The sequence below is a fragment of the Tinamus guttatus genome, unplaced genomic scaffold (assembly GCF_059628265.1).
Source record: "Tinamus guttatus ecotype Peru unplaced genomic scaffold, ASM5962826v1 Tinamus_guttatus_pri_ptg000067l, whole genome shotgun sequence".
NCBI classification, from domain to species: Eukaryota; Metazoa; Chordata; class Aves; order Tinamiformes; family Tinamidae; genus Tinamus; species Tinamus guttatus.
This window is the reverse complement of record NW_028288601.1, coordinates 1,304,439-1,322,690: the sequence shown is the minus strand read 5'-3', so window position 1 is coordinate 1,322,690 and position 18,252 is coordinate 1,304,439. Positions and strand designations below refer to the sequence as shown.

The 18,252-nt window shown below is 39.3% G+C and overlaps 1 protein-coding gene across 1 annotated transcript; it reads left to right on the top strand.

Moving 5' to 3' along the window:
• The first annotated feature begins 6,053 nt into the window (after positions 1–6,053).
• On the top strand, positions 6,054–10,669 carry TOMM7 (translocase of outer mitochondrial membrane 7). The gene is made up of 3 exons (XM_088519674.1): positions 6,054–6,206; positions 8,991–9,039; positions 10,445–10,669. The coding sequence occupies exons 1-3, from the start codon at positions 6,104–6,106 to the stop codon at positions 10,458–10,460; spliced, it is 168 nt and encodes a 55-aa protein (XP_088375800.1). The 5' UTR covers positions 6,054–6,103; the 3' UTR covers positions 10,461–10,669.
• Positions 10,670–18,252: the final 7,583 nt, after the last annotated feature.

Genomic DNA, 18,252 nt, shown 5'->3' with positions numbered 1-18,252 from the left:
AATATCCCAATCACTGTGCGCACCTAAAAGGTGTTACATTTCAGAGTAATTACTTACAGTGTAGCAGTATCTTTATTTTGCATTATTCAGCAAAGATGGAGAGAAAGAGAAAGTTTAAAATGAGATTAAAATTGTGCTGCAGATAATACTAAACTTTCAAGCACAACAGCAGCTCTTCTCAAAGGTGTCTGAAAACAGCTGATGAGTTTTGCTGAACGTTGTCTTACCTCGTTAGATCGCTCTTTCTCTTTTATTGGCCTCACAAGCTGTAATGAAAATAATGAAATTATACATTGTCTTTATACTCAATTCCACACTCACAAGTATTCATTTTCATTGGATTGTTAAATAAATTAATAGTTTTCTTATTGCACTAAGTTTACAAAATTACTCAGTTTGCAGCTTTTTTGTTCAACTCTTCAATATGATCATTTATTAATTTTCTGAATAGGCATTTTTGCAATACAGTTTTCCCCAGAAATATCCAGAACTGGACTATGGCCCACGTACATCCAATGAATAGCACACAGCTATTACAGAGAAAACACTAATCTGGACAGAAAGCTTGTATATGCCTCACTGTTAGGTAGTCCTTGAATCTTCTGAAATTACATTATGTGCAAAAACTTACATATATTCATCCCCAAGTAATGCAGCTCTTCAAACAATCAAGAAAGAGACATTGCAGAACCCTGACATTTCCCAAACAGCACTTTATTTTTTTATTTTTTATCATATGGCTTTCTTTTTGTTTCCTTACGAACTGCAGTCTCTACAAACAGACAAGGAATATTTTCCAGATCAGTGGTAGTGCAGAATAGTTGGAATTTATGGAACTAAATGAATGGGAATACTCAATTGGAACAGATTTAAAAAAAAAAAAAAGTTGTCATTACTACATTACTAAAGCACAAGAAAAATATGAATATTTATTCATCACAATAATAAAATTGAAAGTTTAGTCATACTACCAGCTTTTACTGTTAATTTAAAGATTCAGCCTGTAATATGTCTGTTAAATACCTCTTGCTTTCTTATGTTCTTGGATTGTTTATAGTGATTTACAGTTAATTCTCAAGTGTAAGGCATCTTTAAAATGTAAGCTCCTCCTACACAGGGCCAGACTCAAACTTTGTTTCACAGTAGATGAATTTAATGCAATTTCTTGACAATAAATTAGAGGGGAAAATCTCGAAAGCAAAAGCCACAAGCAGATAATCAAGTATTGAAGGAATTTCCGTGTAGAGTTTACATGGCAGCTACTGCAGATACAGGGGCAAGAGAAGTGAGGCACTCGGTGTCAGCAGCAGGGAACACAAGTGAAAAGGCCGGGTGTCCTTCCACGCTAAGGAAGGGGAAAGGTCCATAGTGCTTATTCTTCCCTCTAGCCTGATGCATACAGCCATATGCATTTGTGAATCACTAGTAAACTTCAAGCTGGGCTAGTTCAGCAAATAGGAGACCCAGGGTCCGGACAAGGCTATTAGGTGGGAAGAGGGTCTATGTCAGTACTCAAGGGATCGGAGAGCATGTGGTGCCTGTGAGACAAGCGAACGCACACCTGCACATCTGTTGGCTCACAAACATCGGGCTGGACCGGCCAACAGGGAGATCCACAGAGCAAGCAAGAGAGCTCAGCACCTGAGCAGCGGTATTAGATGGCCCAAGGGGTCCTGTGCGTGTGTGTGTGTGCATCTAGAGGATGAATTTAGAGAGTGAGGATGAGGGCTTTCACTACTGAAGTGAGTTCTGATCAGCAGAAGAGGAAGAAGGGGATTTGGCCACCTGTATTTGTATGGAATACACAAATCACAGAGCCTGCCAGAGGCAGCGGCCCTTATACCACAGCTTATCAAAACAGACTGTTTTATTTGCATACAAAATGCTTGATACATGCATTTCTAAGGTAGGGCTTTAAGATTTGTCACACACCTCTTGCAAACAAAATTATTTTTCATGCTGTTAGTTTCCTGGTTTTGATGGTTAAACGAAGCAAACGCTCCTTTTAGCCAAACGTAAAAACATGAGAAACGAGACCTACCATGAAAAGTTTCTGTGTTCATAAAAATATTCCATGTCTGGATGTGAAGGAAAAGAGAGGGGAAGGAGATGGTCCCCACATGGCACACTTCTGTGAACGCCCTTTCTCAAGAATATCTGCAATAACAGCATATGGTATCATGTGTGACGCTGTTACACCAATTTCCATTCAAAGCAGAGTCATTTTAACCATTTGGTTTAGTTGTTTAGCACATTTGACCTTCAGAATTTTATTTGTGCTAAACTTGCATCAGATCTGAGGATCAAAATACATATTGTAGTTGGGTCGCATTTTATTGTGATATTTCAGAGACTGATCACAAGCAGTGCACTGCAATGAACAGTCTTTTTTTGCCCATTTAGAGAGAATAAACTGTGAGCAGTAACTACACTGTGGAAACAGGTGAGATCTCACCTACCTAGGTGCCATTCAGTACAAACAGCTCAAACAGGTTCCTGCAGCAACCACCACACTTCCTTCACAAAGGGCAGAAATCTGCAAGGTATGTTGGTTTCGTTCCTTCCACTAAACCCCCAGGGTGCCTGATGAGTAGAAGAAAGTGTTCTAACTGGCATGGAAAGCTTCAGTACTTGGTTAGAAGATCCAAACTATGTGAACCATCTAGCCAGAATATACCAGCCATCGGCCAGCTATTAAGTTATTTCCCAACAAATCCTTCACATCTATATGAAAGCGTTTCATCTGTTGAATGTTTTGAGTAATTCACAGACAGGGCTGCATGCACTTAAAGAAATCTGATCATCCGTTTGGAAGCTCAATTCTATCATTATATGTCACTAAATAGGTAGAGGTGTATGGCAATGACATCAGCTTAAGTGTAAATTGTGTATACGATTCAATATGAATAATCTTCTAGGCAGAGACTAGCAGGGCTGCCTATGTTAATTCTTAAGGAAACAATCATGACATAACTGTTAAACAATGACAGAAAACAAAGTACCTGAACCAAAAACTATTGCAAAATTTTGCATTAAATCCAGAACCTACCATAAAATCCCACAAAATGTGATTCTGCATGTCTGATGGGCAAGAGGTGTATATATATATACATAAATTTTCCAAGCTATTCAATGGCAATGGATTTGCAAAAAAAAAAAAAAAAGTGACACATGGCACTATGCAGTATAATTCAGAATCTTTAAAAAACATTTCAGAAAAGTTGCTCTCCCTACCTAGGATGGCTATGCTTAAGATGCTTTTATGCTTAAGATGACATGCCATTACTTGCAAATGAATGCAACTTGCACACTAGGGTAGCTCAGAAGAATAAGAATGTGAATAAACTATCAAACCCAATGCAGATTTACTCTGATTTATAAATTCTCCACATACGCTTCAATTTGGTAGGAAAACCCCACAGCAGCTATAGTCAATAATAGAGTTAAATTCTACTGAGACAAGGCAAGATTGGCTCTTTTTATGTTTGAGATTTTTAAATGTTTGCACAATTCTACTCACGGATACTAGCTTGAAAAGTTTGATTACAGTGATCTACCCAGAAATCGAAGGTTAATGAAAGCCTACGGATAAAAATACTTGTTAGCTAACTTTAACTTATAATTCTCAGCTTTAATAAAAGCCTACCTCTAAGGAAAAAATAGTTACACAGTACACAATTTTAGGAGTGCAGACAAAGCAATCCACTGACTTACAAGTATTAAGACAGATACGACAGAGGAGAAACGTGTGACTACATTGCTAAGTACTAGTTCACAATTGATAGCAACCAGAAAGAAGCAATAAATAACCAGGACTTCAGAGACAGCTCTATCTTTTATGGGTGAATTGTTTATTATTAATTACCTAAGACTGTCAGAGAAAACATTTTGTTTCTGTTTCATAAATTCTAGATTTCTTCCTGAAAGCCTTCTCTTAATATAGTGGCAGTATTTTGAGCTAACTGAATCTTGAATGTTGAACAATGGACTGGTAAAAGTCCTGACTGCAAGATGATAAAGGGAACACCTTGCCAGCCATAGTAAAAGGAAGAACTCTAGCCAGAATTCTTGTATCTTTCCCAGAGACTTACCTGCTCTGGAAAAAAAATAGAGTAAGCTGAAACTGATCATTGGAAAACTGCATCACATGACTAGAGCACAGATATATCCAATCATGAACCAAATGCATATGGAAACACAGTGCATGCACATTGGCTTACGGGACAAAAACTGCATTTTGTAACATGGCAGCATGTTTGGCCACCACATCACCAAAACACCCTCTTCTGCCCCATGTTTGTCTTATGGAACAAAACAGGTGACAAAAGCAATGGCTTGCAGTTTGCTACCTGTCTGCACCTGGAAAACAAGGAGTAAACTATACGCTCATACGCAGATCTTATCTGAATGGCAGAACTGGAATCCATTAGAAAGAGAGGAAAAAGTTTTGTTATGCCCATGGATTCTTCTGTTTCTAAGCATTTGTCAATATTACAAAGAGGGCTACAGAAGTATAAGTAATTGGCTTAAGCAAACCACGGGATACCAAACTTCAACTGTGTCTGCTCACATGGTTGTGAAAAAAAAAAAAAAAAAAAAACAAGTAACTTCTGCATTGTCATCAGCATTGATTTCCCTGGTAGTGATGTAGAAATTGATGTTTAATCATCAAATTGTTTAATTACGAGCAAGTTAATGTATTATTCTTAGTTAGGATAAGACTTGAAAGGGGATGGTAGGCATCAATGAACAGGAATCATAACAGTGCTAAGCCATACATGCACATATATTTAATGCAAGGATAATGATAAAAAATAATGTAAAATGTTTAGCTAAGAAGCCAGAAGGAATCTGGACACCAATCTAGTTGTACTTCTGTATTTTATAAGTAGCTACAAGTTAAGTATGATGTAAGTTTTTTTTGATCTTAATATAAAAAGACCCTCCTATAACATCTCCAGGGCTCTTCAAATGAGGAGGCCCCTAGCTATAGCTGAATAAACCAGCTCTGACGAGATCTCAACTCTATCTACTAAAGCCCTTGGAAACCTATGAGTAATGCATTTTTATAGCAGGCATAAGAAACTTTATTCAGCATTTCTATATGCAGTTAAATCCTCTCCACGCTATAATGACAGGAGTTTGATATGAGGTTAGCAGACGGAATATAGACTTCAGTAATGCCGAGAACCTGAAGCGCTGGACCAAGTATTATGGCAAAGGGCAAGAGATTACAAGAGCCATAATGCAAACATAGTGTACACATGAAATAACTGAGTCAATGACACACACACCATCTGATAAGGTGTCCCACAAGTAGTGGTCCCACAACAAATGAGCAACTAAAGCAGTGCAAGAAGATCTTGCAGAGCCCAGACACACTTATTTAGAAGCCAGAAAATAAACTGTCTCAATAGCTGACTGGGCTCTGACTTTGGAAAGACAGTAAGCATACTGGCTTTTTTTAAATATTTGGTCTAAAACTACAATGTCCACTCCCCCATTCTCTGAGGGGCCTTCCAAAGACTGCACCCTTACATGACTGAGCATGCCACATGCCTGGGGAGCAAAGGTAGCAAAAAGTTCCCCACTGCACTTTGAAACTTGCAATATATATATATATATTTTCTTAGCACACCATCTCCTTGTGCCAACAAGTTACGGAGGCCCTCTCTCTGCCTTCCACTTACCAAAAGACATTTCCTAGTCTTTCAGGGAAGTGCACAATGCTTGAGCATACCTGAGACGTGCGGAGGACAAATAAAAGCACAACAACAGAAGTGCTACAAGGCAAATAAGAGAAGCCACCCGCGTTTACCGCGTTCTGTACCGCCACCATCCCCGGAGCAACGCCACGCTCCGGCGGCTGCCTCGGGCCCTGGGCACGGGCGCGGGCCGCCGCAGCCTCCCCGGGGAGGTGGGAGGAACGCGTCTCCCGGACGCCATTTCCTCGCGCCTCCACGAAGCGCCACCCTGGGGCCGGGGCAGGAAGGGGCTGTCTCCTCCCCCTCCTCCTCCTCCCGGCCTCCCGGGGCGGGCAGCGGCTGGCGCAGGGTAGTGACGCCGGCTCGAGCCCCTCCTCCCTTCCTGCATCGCCGCCGGAATGCCGAAGCTCAGCAAGGAGGCCAAGCAGCGGCTGCAGCAGCTCTTCAAGGGCGGCCAGTTCGCCATCCGCTGGGGCTTCATCCCCGTCGTGCTCTACCTAGGTGAGAGGCGGGCAGTGGCCCGGGCGCGCGCGGGGGTGAGGGGAAGGCGCCTGGTGGCCCTTGGGGCGGCCGAGGCCAGGGAGGGTGATCCCATCCCATCCCCTCCCCTTTCCCTCCGCGGCCGTTAGCGCTTCCCGCCCCCCCCCGCCCCGGCGGCCGTTAGCGCCGCCCCACCCCCCCGGCAGCCGTTGGCGCCCGGTGAGGGTGGGGGAGGGCGCCCCGCGCCGCTCGGGGCGGTGCGGCCGTTAACGCGCATGCGCGCGGGGCTTAGGCCGCCTGTGACCTACAGGCCCGGGGTGGGAGACTGGCTCTTTGCAACCGCTGCTTGGGGGTTTATTTATACACTTAAAAATATATCAGTTTAGATTTTGGGTAAAAAATCACCCTTTGACTTCCTTTGGCCTGATCGTGTGCTGGGAGTACGAGCGGGCCTTCCCCGGGGCCCTTGGTGGCAGCAGGGCTTGGAGACCCTCTCTTCTCAGGCGTGGGATGAGCTCGTTAGAGTTAGAAGTAAATGTGACTGCAAACTTCACTTTAACAGCTGAGAACCTCGGTGTGCTAACCTGGGCCTTCCCTGCCACCAGGAAAGGTGGCTGCCAATGAAGAGCTCCGCTCTGCAGCTGCACGGGCCTCTGGCCAAGGTTGAATTTCCACCTAGGTGCGGGTTAAACCTCTCCCCAGTGCCGTGGCTCCTGTGCCCTCGCTGTGCTCTGTATCATTCCGAAGGGGCCCGCATGGCGTGCCTGGCACCAGGATCAGCTGTGCTCGCTCCAGCGAGCCCCGCCGTGGTTATACTGCTGAGCCTGGGCAGCGCGCCACCGGCTGCGCATTAAAGAGCTTAACCTGCCTCCCGTAATGCAGGCGTGTAACGTGCCAGCCGCTGCTGCTCACCGCCTGCGTGGCGAGAGCTCCCAGGAAAGCGGGTGCCTGTGCCGCTTTTCGCTTGCTTTCCACCCAAGCCCCCCTGATCCCCAGGGAAAGGGACCCAGAAGCTGGCCAGGGCCACATATCTCTGCCCTCCCTGCAAGCATGAAAGTGTGGTGGCAGGTTGGTGTGTTAGCAGTCAAAAGTGGCAGATGGTTTTAATTAACTAGGGGAATGTAGAGTATAAACCCCATTAAAGGGCTTTTGGAAGTTAGATTAATAGAAAACAAGCTGGAAACATTTATGTACCTTTTACCTATTTTTGCTAGACTTAGCAACTACAAGTAAAAGAGGCCGCAAAGCGTTATGGATAGAACTAACTCTCAGTGCTAGCTTTAAAGCTTAATTACATTTCTGCTTTTAGTTTATTATTTTGAATCGATCATTCTCAGGAATTTTGGCAATGTTTTGTGACCTATTTTTGCTCTTGCTGAAGTTGCCCTGTTGATTTTACTTTTAAGGTGATACATGTGAAAGCTGCCCCTTGTTCTGAAGGGGCAATAGAGGAAGTTAAATGAGCTACTTCAAATCATATAAAGCCATCTTACTGTGCTTACAGTTGTACCAATATCAGAGAACCTGGTGTATTTCTGCTATGTGATGGGGAGACACTTTAAGCTGTATTGGTTGAACCTCATATCTCTAAAAATGTGTGCTCTTTCATATTTACGTATGTATGTTAGATCAGTACAGATTTTTTTTTTTTTTTAACGTGCCTTGCTGATTAGAAAGTACTAGGGAAAAAAGTAGCCAGAAGCATTCTCTAAATCTGTTTCACATGCACATGGTGCTACTACAACTTAATGAATTTTGAAGCAATTTTGCTGGAAAGCATGGCAGCTATAGATAATGTGTCAGGATTTTTTTTTTAATAGTCTCAAATCACACGGTTATCTTCCAAGGGCTAACCCAGTGACCGTGAAGTTAATAGAAATTTTCCTATTAGCCTTCATTGCCTGTGTTTCAGGCAAGCTGTTACTGATTATTTATTTTCTAAGAACTGGAGAAATAATAAATTTTACACATACCATCCATTTCTATATGGCAGGTTTAAGAGCGTATGTTGAATAGTGCATGTTGTGCATAATTCTGCTTCAGGAGTTTAATTTGCCGACAAGGCAAAGATAGTTAGATAGATAGATTATCTATCTAGATAGATGGTAGGCAAAGATAAGTTACACGCTAGTCCAACAGGGAGAGATGTTTGATACACTGAACCTAGAATCACTTGGTTCGTGCACATTTGTTTTAGCAAATACAGTATTTGAGTCATTAAGTGGAAATGAACTTTTTTAAATTAACTTTTTTCTTTTTTCCCCTTGACACTGTGAGTTGTCAAGCATCTTAATTCTTTGCCAACTTAGCTGCTAGATAGTTTTTCAAGAAGTGTCGGTAAGAATGAAAGATTTTAGGTGTGATGTTCTGTTGCTGCTGTTTTCACAGTTTGAATAACATTAATATTTCTCTCATCCTAAATCAGATGAACCTATCTTGAAATACGACTTTAAGTTCTACATCAGATGTCATTCCAGGACATTGCCTCTGTGTCTGTGTGTTGGTCTCTAGAGTAAACTTCATCTCTAGGGTAAATTTCACAGAGTTGTCCCTGAATTTTAGGTCAGATAAAGGTAGAGGTAAATATACTTTTTGAAGTCAGTACCTTTGTATTTATTCTGTCTACCTCTTGAATTGACAAGAATGTATAATTTTTATTCAGAATAGCATACAACTTGATGAATCATAATTCTCTCTTCAGTCAGTTTTCTAATACAATTTAGTAGGCTGGAATAACTAGTCCTTGCTCTAACTGCATAGGAGTCTGTGTATATCCATATATGTGTAACCTATGTTTCACTTCAGGATTTAGGAGAGGTGCAGATCCTGGAATGCCTGAGCCAACCATTTTAAGGTATGTATCAGTCCCTAATGCACATGTAAAATCAATGCACATATTCACACGTTTAGGTGTTGTGTTTGGGTGCTCACGCTGGACAGCAGCAGTTGTGAAAGTTGCCTTCATTCCTTGCTTTTAATTGCTTAGGGTCATGGCACACCTGGTCGCAGATCTTGTTTCTTTGGAAATCCAAGCTAAATAAAGACACCAGAACACAAGATTTTGGGAGAACTTTAGTATTTTCCTCTTAATCTTGTGTGAATTCTAATAATCTCTACCTTCCGAGTGGAAACTGCCCTTCTGATCAGTTGTACAAATTTACAAATTGTACAACAGTACAACAGATACAAACTGTATCTGTTATACAAATTTCATTCTGCGCCTAGAAATAACTACTTAGCTTTCCATCATGAATTAAACAAACAAACAAACCAAGTCTTCTTCCCCCTTTGCAAATATTTTAGTAATGCCTCATAACAACTGCATGAAATAAAGCAATACAGCTTGAGTAATGCATTATCAAGGCATTTAATAAGCCTCAAGATATGCCCTTCATTATTAGTCACTGTCATAAGTTCAGAAAAGTGCTTTTGCACATACTTCTTACTTGTAGGACTATTTGTTAGTGCTGCAATGTCCTGGTAGTAAAAATACTTGAATTCTTGTGGTATTGGAGTTTTATTGGAGAATTTCCATGAGTCAAACTTCCAACATTTCTTTTTCTTAAAATAACTCTATGATCACTGTGTAGAAGCAGGTATTGCTAAGATAAGTGGTTGGCGGCTTGAATTGTTGCCAGTTGTTTTAACCAGTCTCTGTTAAAACTTCATAGAAATTTCATTTCCAAGACTGAGTGATTGAAAGAATTTTTTTAAGTAGAAAATGAGAGAAAAACATTTCAAGATCGCATTAAATTAATTAATTTAATTTTAATTAATTAATTTTCAGTTATATCCCCTTTTTGTCATAAGAGCTAATCCGCTAGTTGTTTTTTTGGCTGATAATGTTTATATGTTTAGCTTCCCTAGCAGTTTTTTCTTGCTTTAGTGAGCATGTCTGCACAATATAAGTTATGTATTTGTGCCCAAAGTGAAAAGGTCTATTATATCCTTCTGTGACAACCTCAATCTATCTATTGTAAAAATCACATCTACAAATACCTGGAAGCACGTGTTTGGGTCTAGTCCAAAGCTTACAGATACTGATATATTTTTTTTCTGGGCACATGCTCAAACTCTCAGTGAGCTTAAACTTAATTTTATACGTAGCTTTATTTCAGTATTTGGGGGAATATCATTTACTCTGTAAATTTGTATGTTAGAGTTGGCTGTTCCTCCTGACTTGTATTTTAAAAATACCCATTTAAAAGCAAACAGATTTTGCAAATCTGACTCTCATTTCCTTTTTTCTCTGCTTCCAGTCTGCTTTGGGGATGAAAGCTGTAGCCGTCCGCTTTTAAGATCAGCTGATGGGCAGAGTAGATGGCTGAAGATGTGTGTACGTTCCAGGTGGATGCTGAACATTACACCAGCTGGCTCAAGTAGCTTGCTAAAGGCATAGATTGTACATAAAACAAAATGGAGTTTATATGGACCTAACTTATTTGCGTTACAGCATAATTAAATAAACACGGTTTGAATCAATATATATTGTTTTAAATTCTTTAAGTATGTATAATTTAGTGTTAGCCTCATTGCAGAAAGGATAATGGGTTTATGTTCTCGAGATTTGATGAAGTCTAAATCTCCGTATTTATCCTCATTATGATGATCTTTCAGGTAAAAATTCTTCATTTTCAGAATAATCAGAAAACTTGGCTAGTGATTTAAATATTTTAATATTTTCCCAATATTTTTGCCTGAACATTGGTAAGCCTCTGCAGCTGTTCAGTCTGTACAGACTATGCAGACTTTTTTTAATTTTTGATTTGTTCATCTTTAGATACACTAAGTAGATAAGATGTATGTTTTCTTTTCTCTAACATAATCACATAGTTACAAATCCAATATACAGGTTTCTGCCAAATTTATTTGATTTTTGTGAGTTTCAGAATTGGACAAAAATGATTTTGCTACTTTAGGAGCATTGGTTCAGACTTCTTCAGGTATTTAAAAAAAATAGGGGGAACTGTAGGGGACAAAACTATGTCATATTTACGTGCTTTAGAATCAAAATGATGTGGGACCTGTTACGAACAGATGTGGCAGACACCGGTAAACAGTGTTGGTCCTGTAAGAGGAAGCGACTGATGTGCAAGTGAGGAGTGAAAACAAGTATGCTAAGCGAGGTGTGTGCTTAATTTGTTTCCCAAACTCTTATTCTTCAGAATATTTTTGCTTTTATTTCATCACGTTTTCTAACTTCTAGCACTGAAATTCAAGCATTGACATGGCAACCAAACACTTTTTTGTTGTTGTTTGTTTGTTTGTTTTAGCCCCATAGTTTTTCAGACAGCTTTTACAAATTAAACATTTGAAGAATAGGGTATTCCTAGTTAATAGTTACTATTAAAATTCTTAGTAAAGTATTACTACATGTAAGGAAAGACATGAACAAAAAGAAAAAGAGAATGAGCAAAGGGGAAAAATATATTGAGAGACAAGCTAAAAAGAGGGAAGTGAAAAACATTCATAAAACTGCAAAACAGCATATTTCTGAAAATCCCATTAATCACAGCAATTAAATCATATGTCATGAAAATAAGTGAAATAGCTGACGATAATAGACCACTGGCTGGGGGACGGAGCAGGGAGGGAATGCAGAACATTCTTGTTATGACTCTATGTGCTGTTGATACTGTAGCTTTTCTAGTACCTTTTTAATGATAACTTGAGTTTAATGTAGCTGCTTGTGTATGTTAAGTTATGAAAGGAGTTCAGATTTTCTCTCCTGAGATCCTCATTACAATAATAATGAAATCTGCTGCTTATTTATTTTTAAATCATAATCGGGAACATCTTTTCTTCCACTGACTCTAGTGGGATATCATGAGAGTACGTGATATGAAGTAACACACATTTCTCAAAGCCAAATTTTGCATTTCCCAAGGGTTATACCATGACCAAACTGCAACAGTGGGTGGATGGACTCAAACACCTGCAAAACTGTATTTCACAGACCTTGCTGTATGCCAGATATTTGGGGATGTGGTTTGTGGGTCTTAACCACCACATGGTTTCACTGGCTGCCTTCCAGGGATTTGACAAGAAGCAGAGCAATAGGAAAGTGTTCTTGTTAATTGTCTTAAAAGTATATACATAAGCATAGGTATAGCAAGCTTGGGGTCAGATTTTGTAACTTCACTGTGTTTAAAAAATTCCCTTAAAAGCAGTTGAAGTTCAGTTCTTTAAGACTTATACATTATCTGACAAATATTGCTTGTTCAATTCTGACTTTAAAAATGTATTTTCAATGCATAGGATAGGATTTTTAGTAGTTTGCTGTTATTATGGAAATAAATGCAGTTGCTCGTCTCTTAAAAAAAAAAAAATGGAACACAGTTCAGAAAGTCATTAATGTGCAGCCTTTGGGTTTGTTGAAGTTTGAGAAGGGTGTCCTTTGTAGTACTGTATGGTAGCCAAATGAAATTGAACACCAGGAGGTAGAATAAAAAATCTCATGTTTACACAGTCGAGTGATGTTACATTCAGTACAGCTCTCCCTCTGACTAAAAGATGACTGAAACGCCTTAAACAAACTCTCCCTTTTCTCTGGAAGTAAACATTAACCATAAATCTTGGTAACTAAACATAAATAGCAAAATCAGAGTCAGAGCAACTTCGTTTTCATGGTTTAGTGAAGGAGTGTTCGGTTGCAGCCTTCTGAATTTATCTGAATCATGGGTAGTTACTGTCATTTTTACAAAGTTCAGATGTACTTGTAAGACCCAAGCAGTGTCCTTTGAAAGAATATGTTAAAAGGATTCCTATGAAGAAATCTTAACTCTGTGAAATAGCTTTGGGGCCAGTTTTAGCAAAACTTTTTTCTTGTGCTTGTACTGCTGTGAGGGAAGAGGTCAGATCTGTGGGGTAAAGCGCAGTGCCTCAAGTATGTATCAGAGCCGTGGAACACTGCAGGCCACAGACTTGAAATCAGGACTTGTTCTGAGTGCCTTAATGTCTAATTTTTGTTTTTCCTATTCTCCCAATGGAAATTCAAATAGTTTTATTTCACTAGAATGGGAGGCACTTAAAAAAAAACCCAACAAACATGAGCTTTCCTACCTGACTGTATTGATCAAAAGACCTTCTTCAAATCAAACACTGTTTTCTAGCCAAATATAGATTCTTTTGTGTAATGGAATTTGTGACTCAGTTCTTTAAGACTACATATAAACTCTGATGTTGGAATAATAGGTGAATGTCACCTACTGAAAATCAAACAGTAACTTCCACAGCAGGGCTCATGTTTCTGCTTTGTTTACAATCTGCTTAGTGGCTATTTTTTCACCTGCATTCGCTTGAAGACTATACCCACTATGACCAATCTATCAGACCTTAGCTGGGCATAAGAACAGTTCAGCCCCAGGGCTTCTGCCTGGAAAGCAGATCTGGGTTGTGTGTGTGGTTACCTTGGCATCATGTGAAATAACCTAAGTGCCAGGTGAAATACCCCAGTTGGCAGGTTGCCACCGGAGCCTCTTGCTGAACAGTTGGGTGAGGCTTGGGGAATGTTTCCACTTGGACTGCTCTTAGGAGGGCTGAAGGCTGCAATGGCTCCTAGCTTACTATGCTTGTTACCAGAAATAACGGTGCTTGTGTCTTCAAGAGGGTGAGGCAAACACCCCGTTTTTGTTTCTTCTTCTTGGAGTGACCTTTAATCCCGTGTCCAGGGTCCTGTGACATGTGGAAGCCAGAGTTCAGAGGGCCAGCACCCTTGCTGACCTCATTCTGTGAGAGTGACACCGGACAGGGGCTCGTCTGCTCTCTGAGGTGTCTGTAAAGAAGGGATTTTCCTTGCCCCAAGACTGAAGAGATGGGCTGGAGCACTGTTTCTCCTCTCTCCGGCCTGGCTTACGTGAATTGCAAGCAAAGCATCAGGAGGTTATCATGAGCAATGAGCTACATGGTGTCCTGCCGTGTGCATGCCTCACTCAAGCTATCACACGGATTGCAGCTGGTGGTGTTTTTAACTTTCAGGCATAATTCTTATATCTATATTATTTTTTTAATTGCTTTGCCATTCGTTGTGTCCAGCCGGAGGTAGAAGGTGAGTTGCAACCTGCTGACTGGGCAATTCTGCTGGGCAGTAGCTCTTTAGACTGCTGTTGTGACAGCTCTTCTTGCAAGCTCTATCTCTGACAAACTGTCCTGGAGTGTGGCTGTTACCAAAAATGTGATGGAGGAGAAGGATGTCAGGCTAAAAGAACAGGAGGGTAAGAAGTCCTTGAAAATAGAGGAATAAGGGAGGTTTGGTCAGAAGACGACTAAGGAGTAGAAAAATCAGCCGATGTTTTCAGAAGTGAAAAGTAAGAAGAAAAAGGTAGGTGCATGTCAGGCAAACAGCAGACTGCTGTGCTGCTGTGATACTTGATGTGTGATGTTGAGGATATCGTGTGAGTTGGGTGAGTTTTGTGATCTTGGTGCCTGGTTGTATTGTGTGAAGAGACTTGTGCTGTGTGTGATCATAGTCACCAGCAGGAGATAACAAAGCAAGATATTTAGTTTTCAATATAAGCAATTTCATCTATGGTGTAACCTAAAATTTTGCTCCAAAACCTCTCCAAGCACTGGCAAATCGTGAAGTAGGGATTTAGATTTTGGAACAAGTAGTTGGTTCTGCTACCAATTACTGGAGTAGACATAGTCAATATAAAATCAATGTAATGTATCTCATTGCAGTTAAAAAACAAAGGATACATACTTTTGTCTTGAAATAATTCATCAGCAGAAGTCACATTAACCTAAAACTTACAGCTTCTCAAGATGCCAAGAACTTTACAAACCCAAATGATCTTCATCATTTTGTTACAGCAGGTCCATGTGTTGCTTTGTATAAAACCAGTTTATCTTATGTTTGTACAGCTGTCTTAGGACATGGCTGTCGATGACCAAGGGTTTCTTAAAATGTATTTTTATTGCATCATGGTTAATTGAATCAGATTTGAAGCTAATGTATAATTTTTTAACAGACAAAATTCCTAAAACAGAAACTATATGCCCTGGATATTTTGAGGAATATTTCATTACAGACTTGGAATTTAAGCTATGATGACACTCACAATAAATATTGGAAATAAAGCTCATTACATCTTTTCTTACCACAAGAATAAACATCACATCCTGGTTAAATGTCATATGACTAATTTAATTTTACAAATGATTAGCTAACTGCAATTTCTGAATACTTTTCCATGATGGTGTGTGATATAATAATGGGTTCTTGGTTAAGCTTTTGGGTTACATGTCTTGTTTCTTGCTTATATTTATTTTAATTCAGGATTAAGAGATAGGTGAGACAAAGGGCATGCTCATCTAGGGGAAAAGGAAATTTGTATTTTTTCTGATTAAGAAATCAGATTAAGATTCAGAGATCAGATTAAGAAAATCTGATTTTCTATTAAATATAACTTAAGAAGTTGAAGTAACTGCAAGGTAGTGAGCAGTCATCAGCCTGGAAAATGGCATAAACTGAAATTCCAGTTTAAGTTTAATTCTCTTTTTCAGGATCCACTTTATTCTTGTAGAGACCCTCACATGGTGTAATTAATAACTGTGCAACTAGCAAGCAGACCCTTTTCTATCAAGATTGCCTATACATCCTTCTAAATGGTCTTTCTTCCAACAAATTCCATTTTTTACAGCCCTATCTCAGAGCACTGAGCCCTCTATTTAAGAGGGGGAGAGCCCTTGCAGTCTGGGGAACGTCTCTGGTCATCATACTTGCTAACAAACAAGAGCCATATAGTCAAGATATGGTCCCTCTTCCCTCTGTGTCTCTTCAGAAATTATTGCTTGAAGTGGAAGAGGAGCTGATGCTGATCTGAAATTGTTATCTGATCATTCAACTCCAGAAGCTAGATTTTTAAGAAAACTCCCAAATATCACAGGCTTATAATAATACATGCTTAGCAACACTTCTGGATGATTAGTATTGAATATTTATTTTTGCTGTGTTTTATCTTTTAAATTGAGTCCTGAAAGAAAATTAGTCATGAGTAACAGTCACAGACTTTGGGGTGATGCTGCACACTATGGCTAAGCCAGTCTGCCGGCACGCTGCTGCTGAAAGGAGCAACGATTCTGCTCCCCTTGCTTTGCTCACGGTGCAAGTTTTCCCTGTCTAGCATCAGCCCAGTCTTCGAATCTCAATAATCATTAGTGATTAATGAAATCAGTGAAGGTGCCAAAAATTTAGATTTTTTTTTCAAATATCTCTTGTTCTTTCTGCAAAAAACAGAACTTTACATCAGTACTTAGCTTACTGGACAGGGGGATCAGGACTGATACATACATATACATATTATTTATATACCTTAGTATTAAGGTGTATTTTGTCTTTTTACATTTTGGAGTTTTTTTTTTTTCCCTTAATATTTACTGGTGTGTTCACAGCATTGAGGCATGTTTTGTTTCTTACTCCGCTGACACTGTCTCAGTCCTGAGGGCTTTTTGTAGATTTTATGCATGCTTTTAAACTTAACTTTCTCTATCCTCTTCCTGCATTGGGAAAGCTAGGTCACCAGAAGTGGAGTGTGTAATCTGCCGAGCATTCCAAAAATTCGGTGTAAAGTTAATGAGCAGAGACTCAGCACAAACATAGAGGAATGCTAGCTGGATTCAGGCTATGTCCCAAAGATGCTACTCCTGTACAGCAGCAGCCAAAAGTTACACAGGACTGGGCAGTTTCCTCGTTTTTACAGGCAATTATCAATGGCTGTTTTGTTTTGTTTTCTTGGTAGCTGTGTGAGAAACTCTGCTTAATAGAAATGTTAAGGTATGTGTTGCTAAAAGTAGTGTATTGGCACCCCCAGGAGCAGGGTGTGAGAGGACTCAGGGCAGAAGCAGAATTTAACAGTGTCCTCATCCCTGCTCCATGACATCCCTTTCATCTCCTCCTCTGCAGGGCCATGCTCAAAGGGTGGTCATTGATGGTCCACCACTTAGGCTGTAGGGGTGAAGCACCTTTTGTGATTCTATGAGCTTAAAATCCCTTTGAGCTTGGATGTGAGAAATACATGCACAGCCACAAGGAATCAGATGATACAGCTAAGTAACGTATTGGTGGTTTGGTATTCAGTAAGGACTTTTTTTTTTTCTGTGCAGTGCTCACGAATTTACATTTGTTTTGTTATGTGCTTTCATTTATGTGCTTATAAATGATAAACAATAAAAGACAAATGGATTAAATTGTCAACATCTTAGCAAAGATCCATGGATTTACACAACCTAAGGAAAGCGCCTGGTATTTTCTGCATTTCCTGAGGGAGAGGGGAAGAATATCTAATGAAGCTGAGGAAATTTATTTGGCTGGCAGCAACAATCAGTTCAATATCAACCCTGTTAACTTGGTATCTGACCTTTTTGTTGTTGTTTAAAATAGTTACAAACATGCACTCTATCTGCTTAAAAATGATTACAATTGTGATTTGTGTTAAATATTCTCTATTTGTTTCTCGAGATCAATGAAGTTTTGTCATGAGCATTTTTTTTTCTGAAGGGTTATCTGTGTTCAGTTCATCTGTTTCCTTTATGTGCCATTTTAGTAATTTCATATTGATCTTGTATGTGTGTGTATATGTATACAAAAGAGAGAAAGAGAGGGAGAGAGAACTGTTAATCTGTGATACAGACAAAATTTTAAAATTCCTGAAAATGAGTGTTTGATAATTGTAGGTATTAAAATAGGATATATTGGAGTTCCTTAGTCTTATTTAAAATTCAGACAGGCTATACGTTTTTTAAAATAATCTTTTATTTCTTCTAAAAATATAAATAGATCATAAATACCATCTCTTAAATACTTTAGCAGCATAAGTTATACAACAATATTTTTAGCTTCCAAAATTGTTAAATATGTATTAAATCATTTGATATTAGGACTATATCGTTAGAAAAGTTATAAAATAGGTCTTCTCTTTAAATTATTTACTAAATATTGAAAATATAAATAAGGCAACATTAGAAATGTATAAATATTTTAAATATAATAAATAGGTTCCTAGAAGGAAATGAGAATATATAAAAAATGCAATTCATTGTTACTATTTTAGGTTCTTAAAAACAGAAC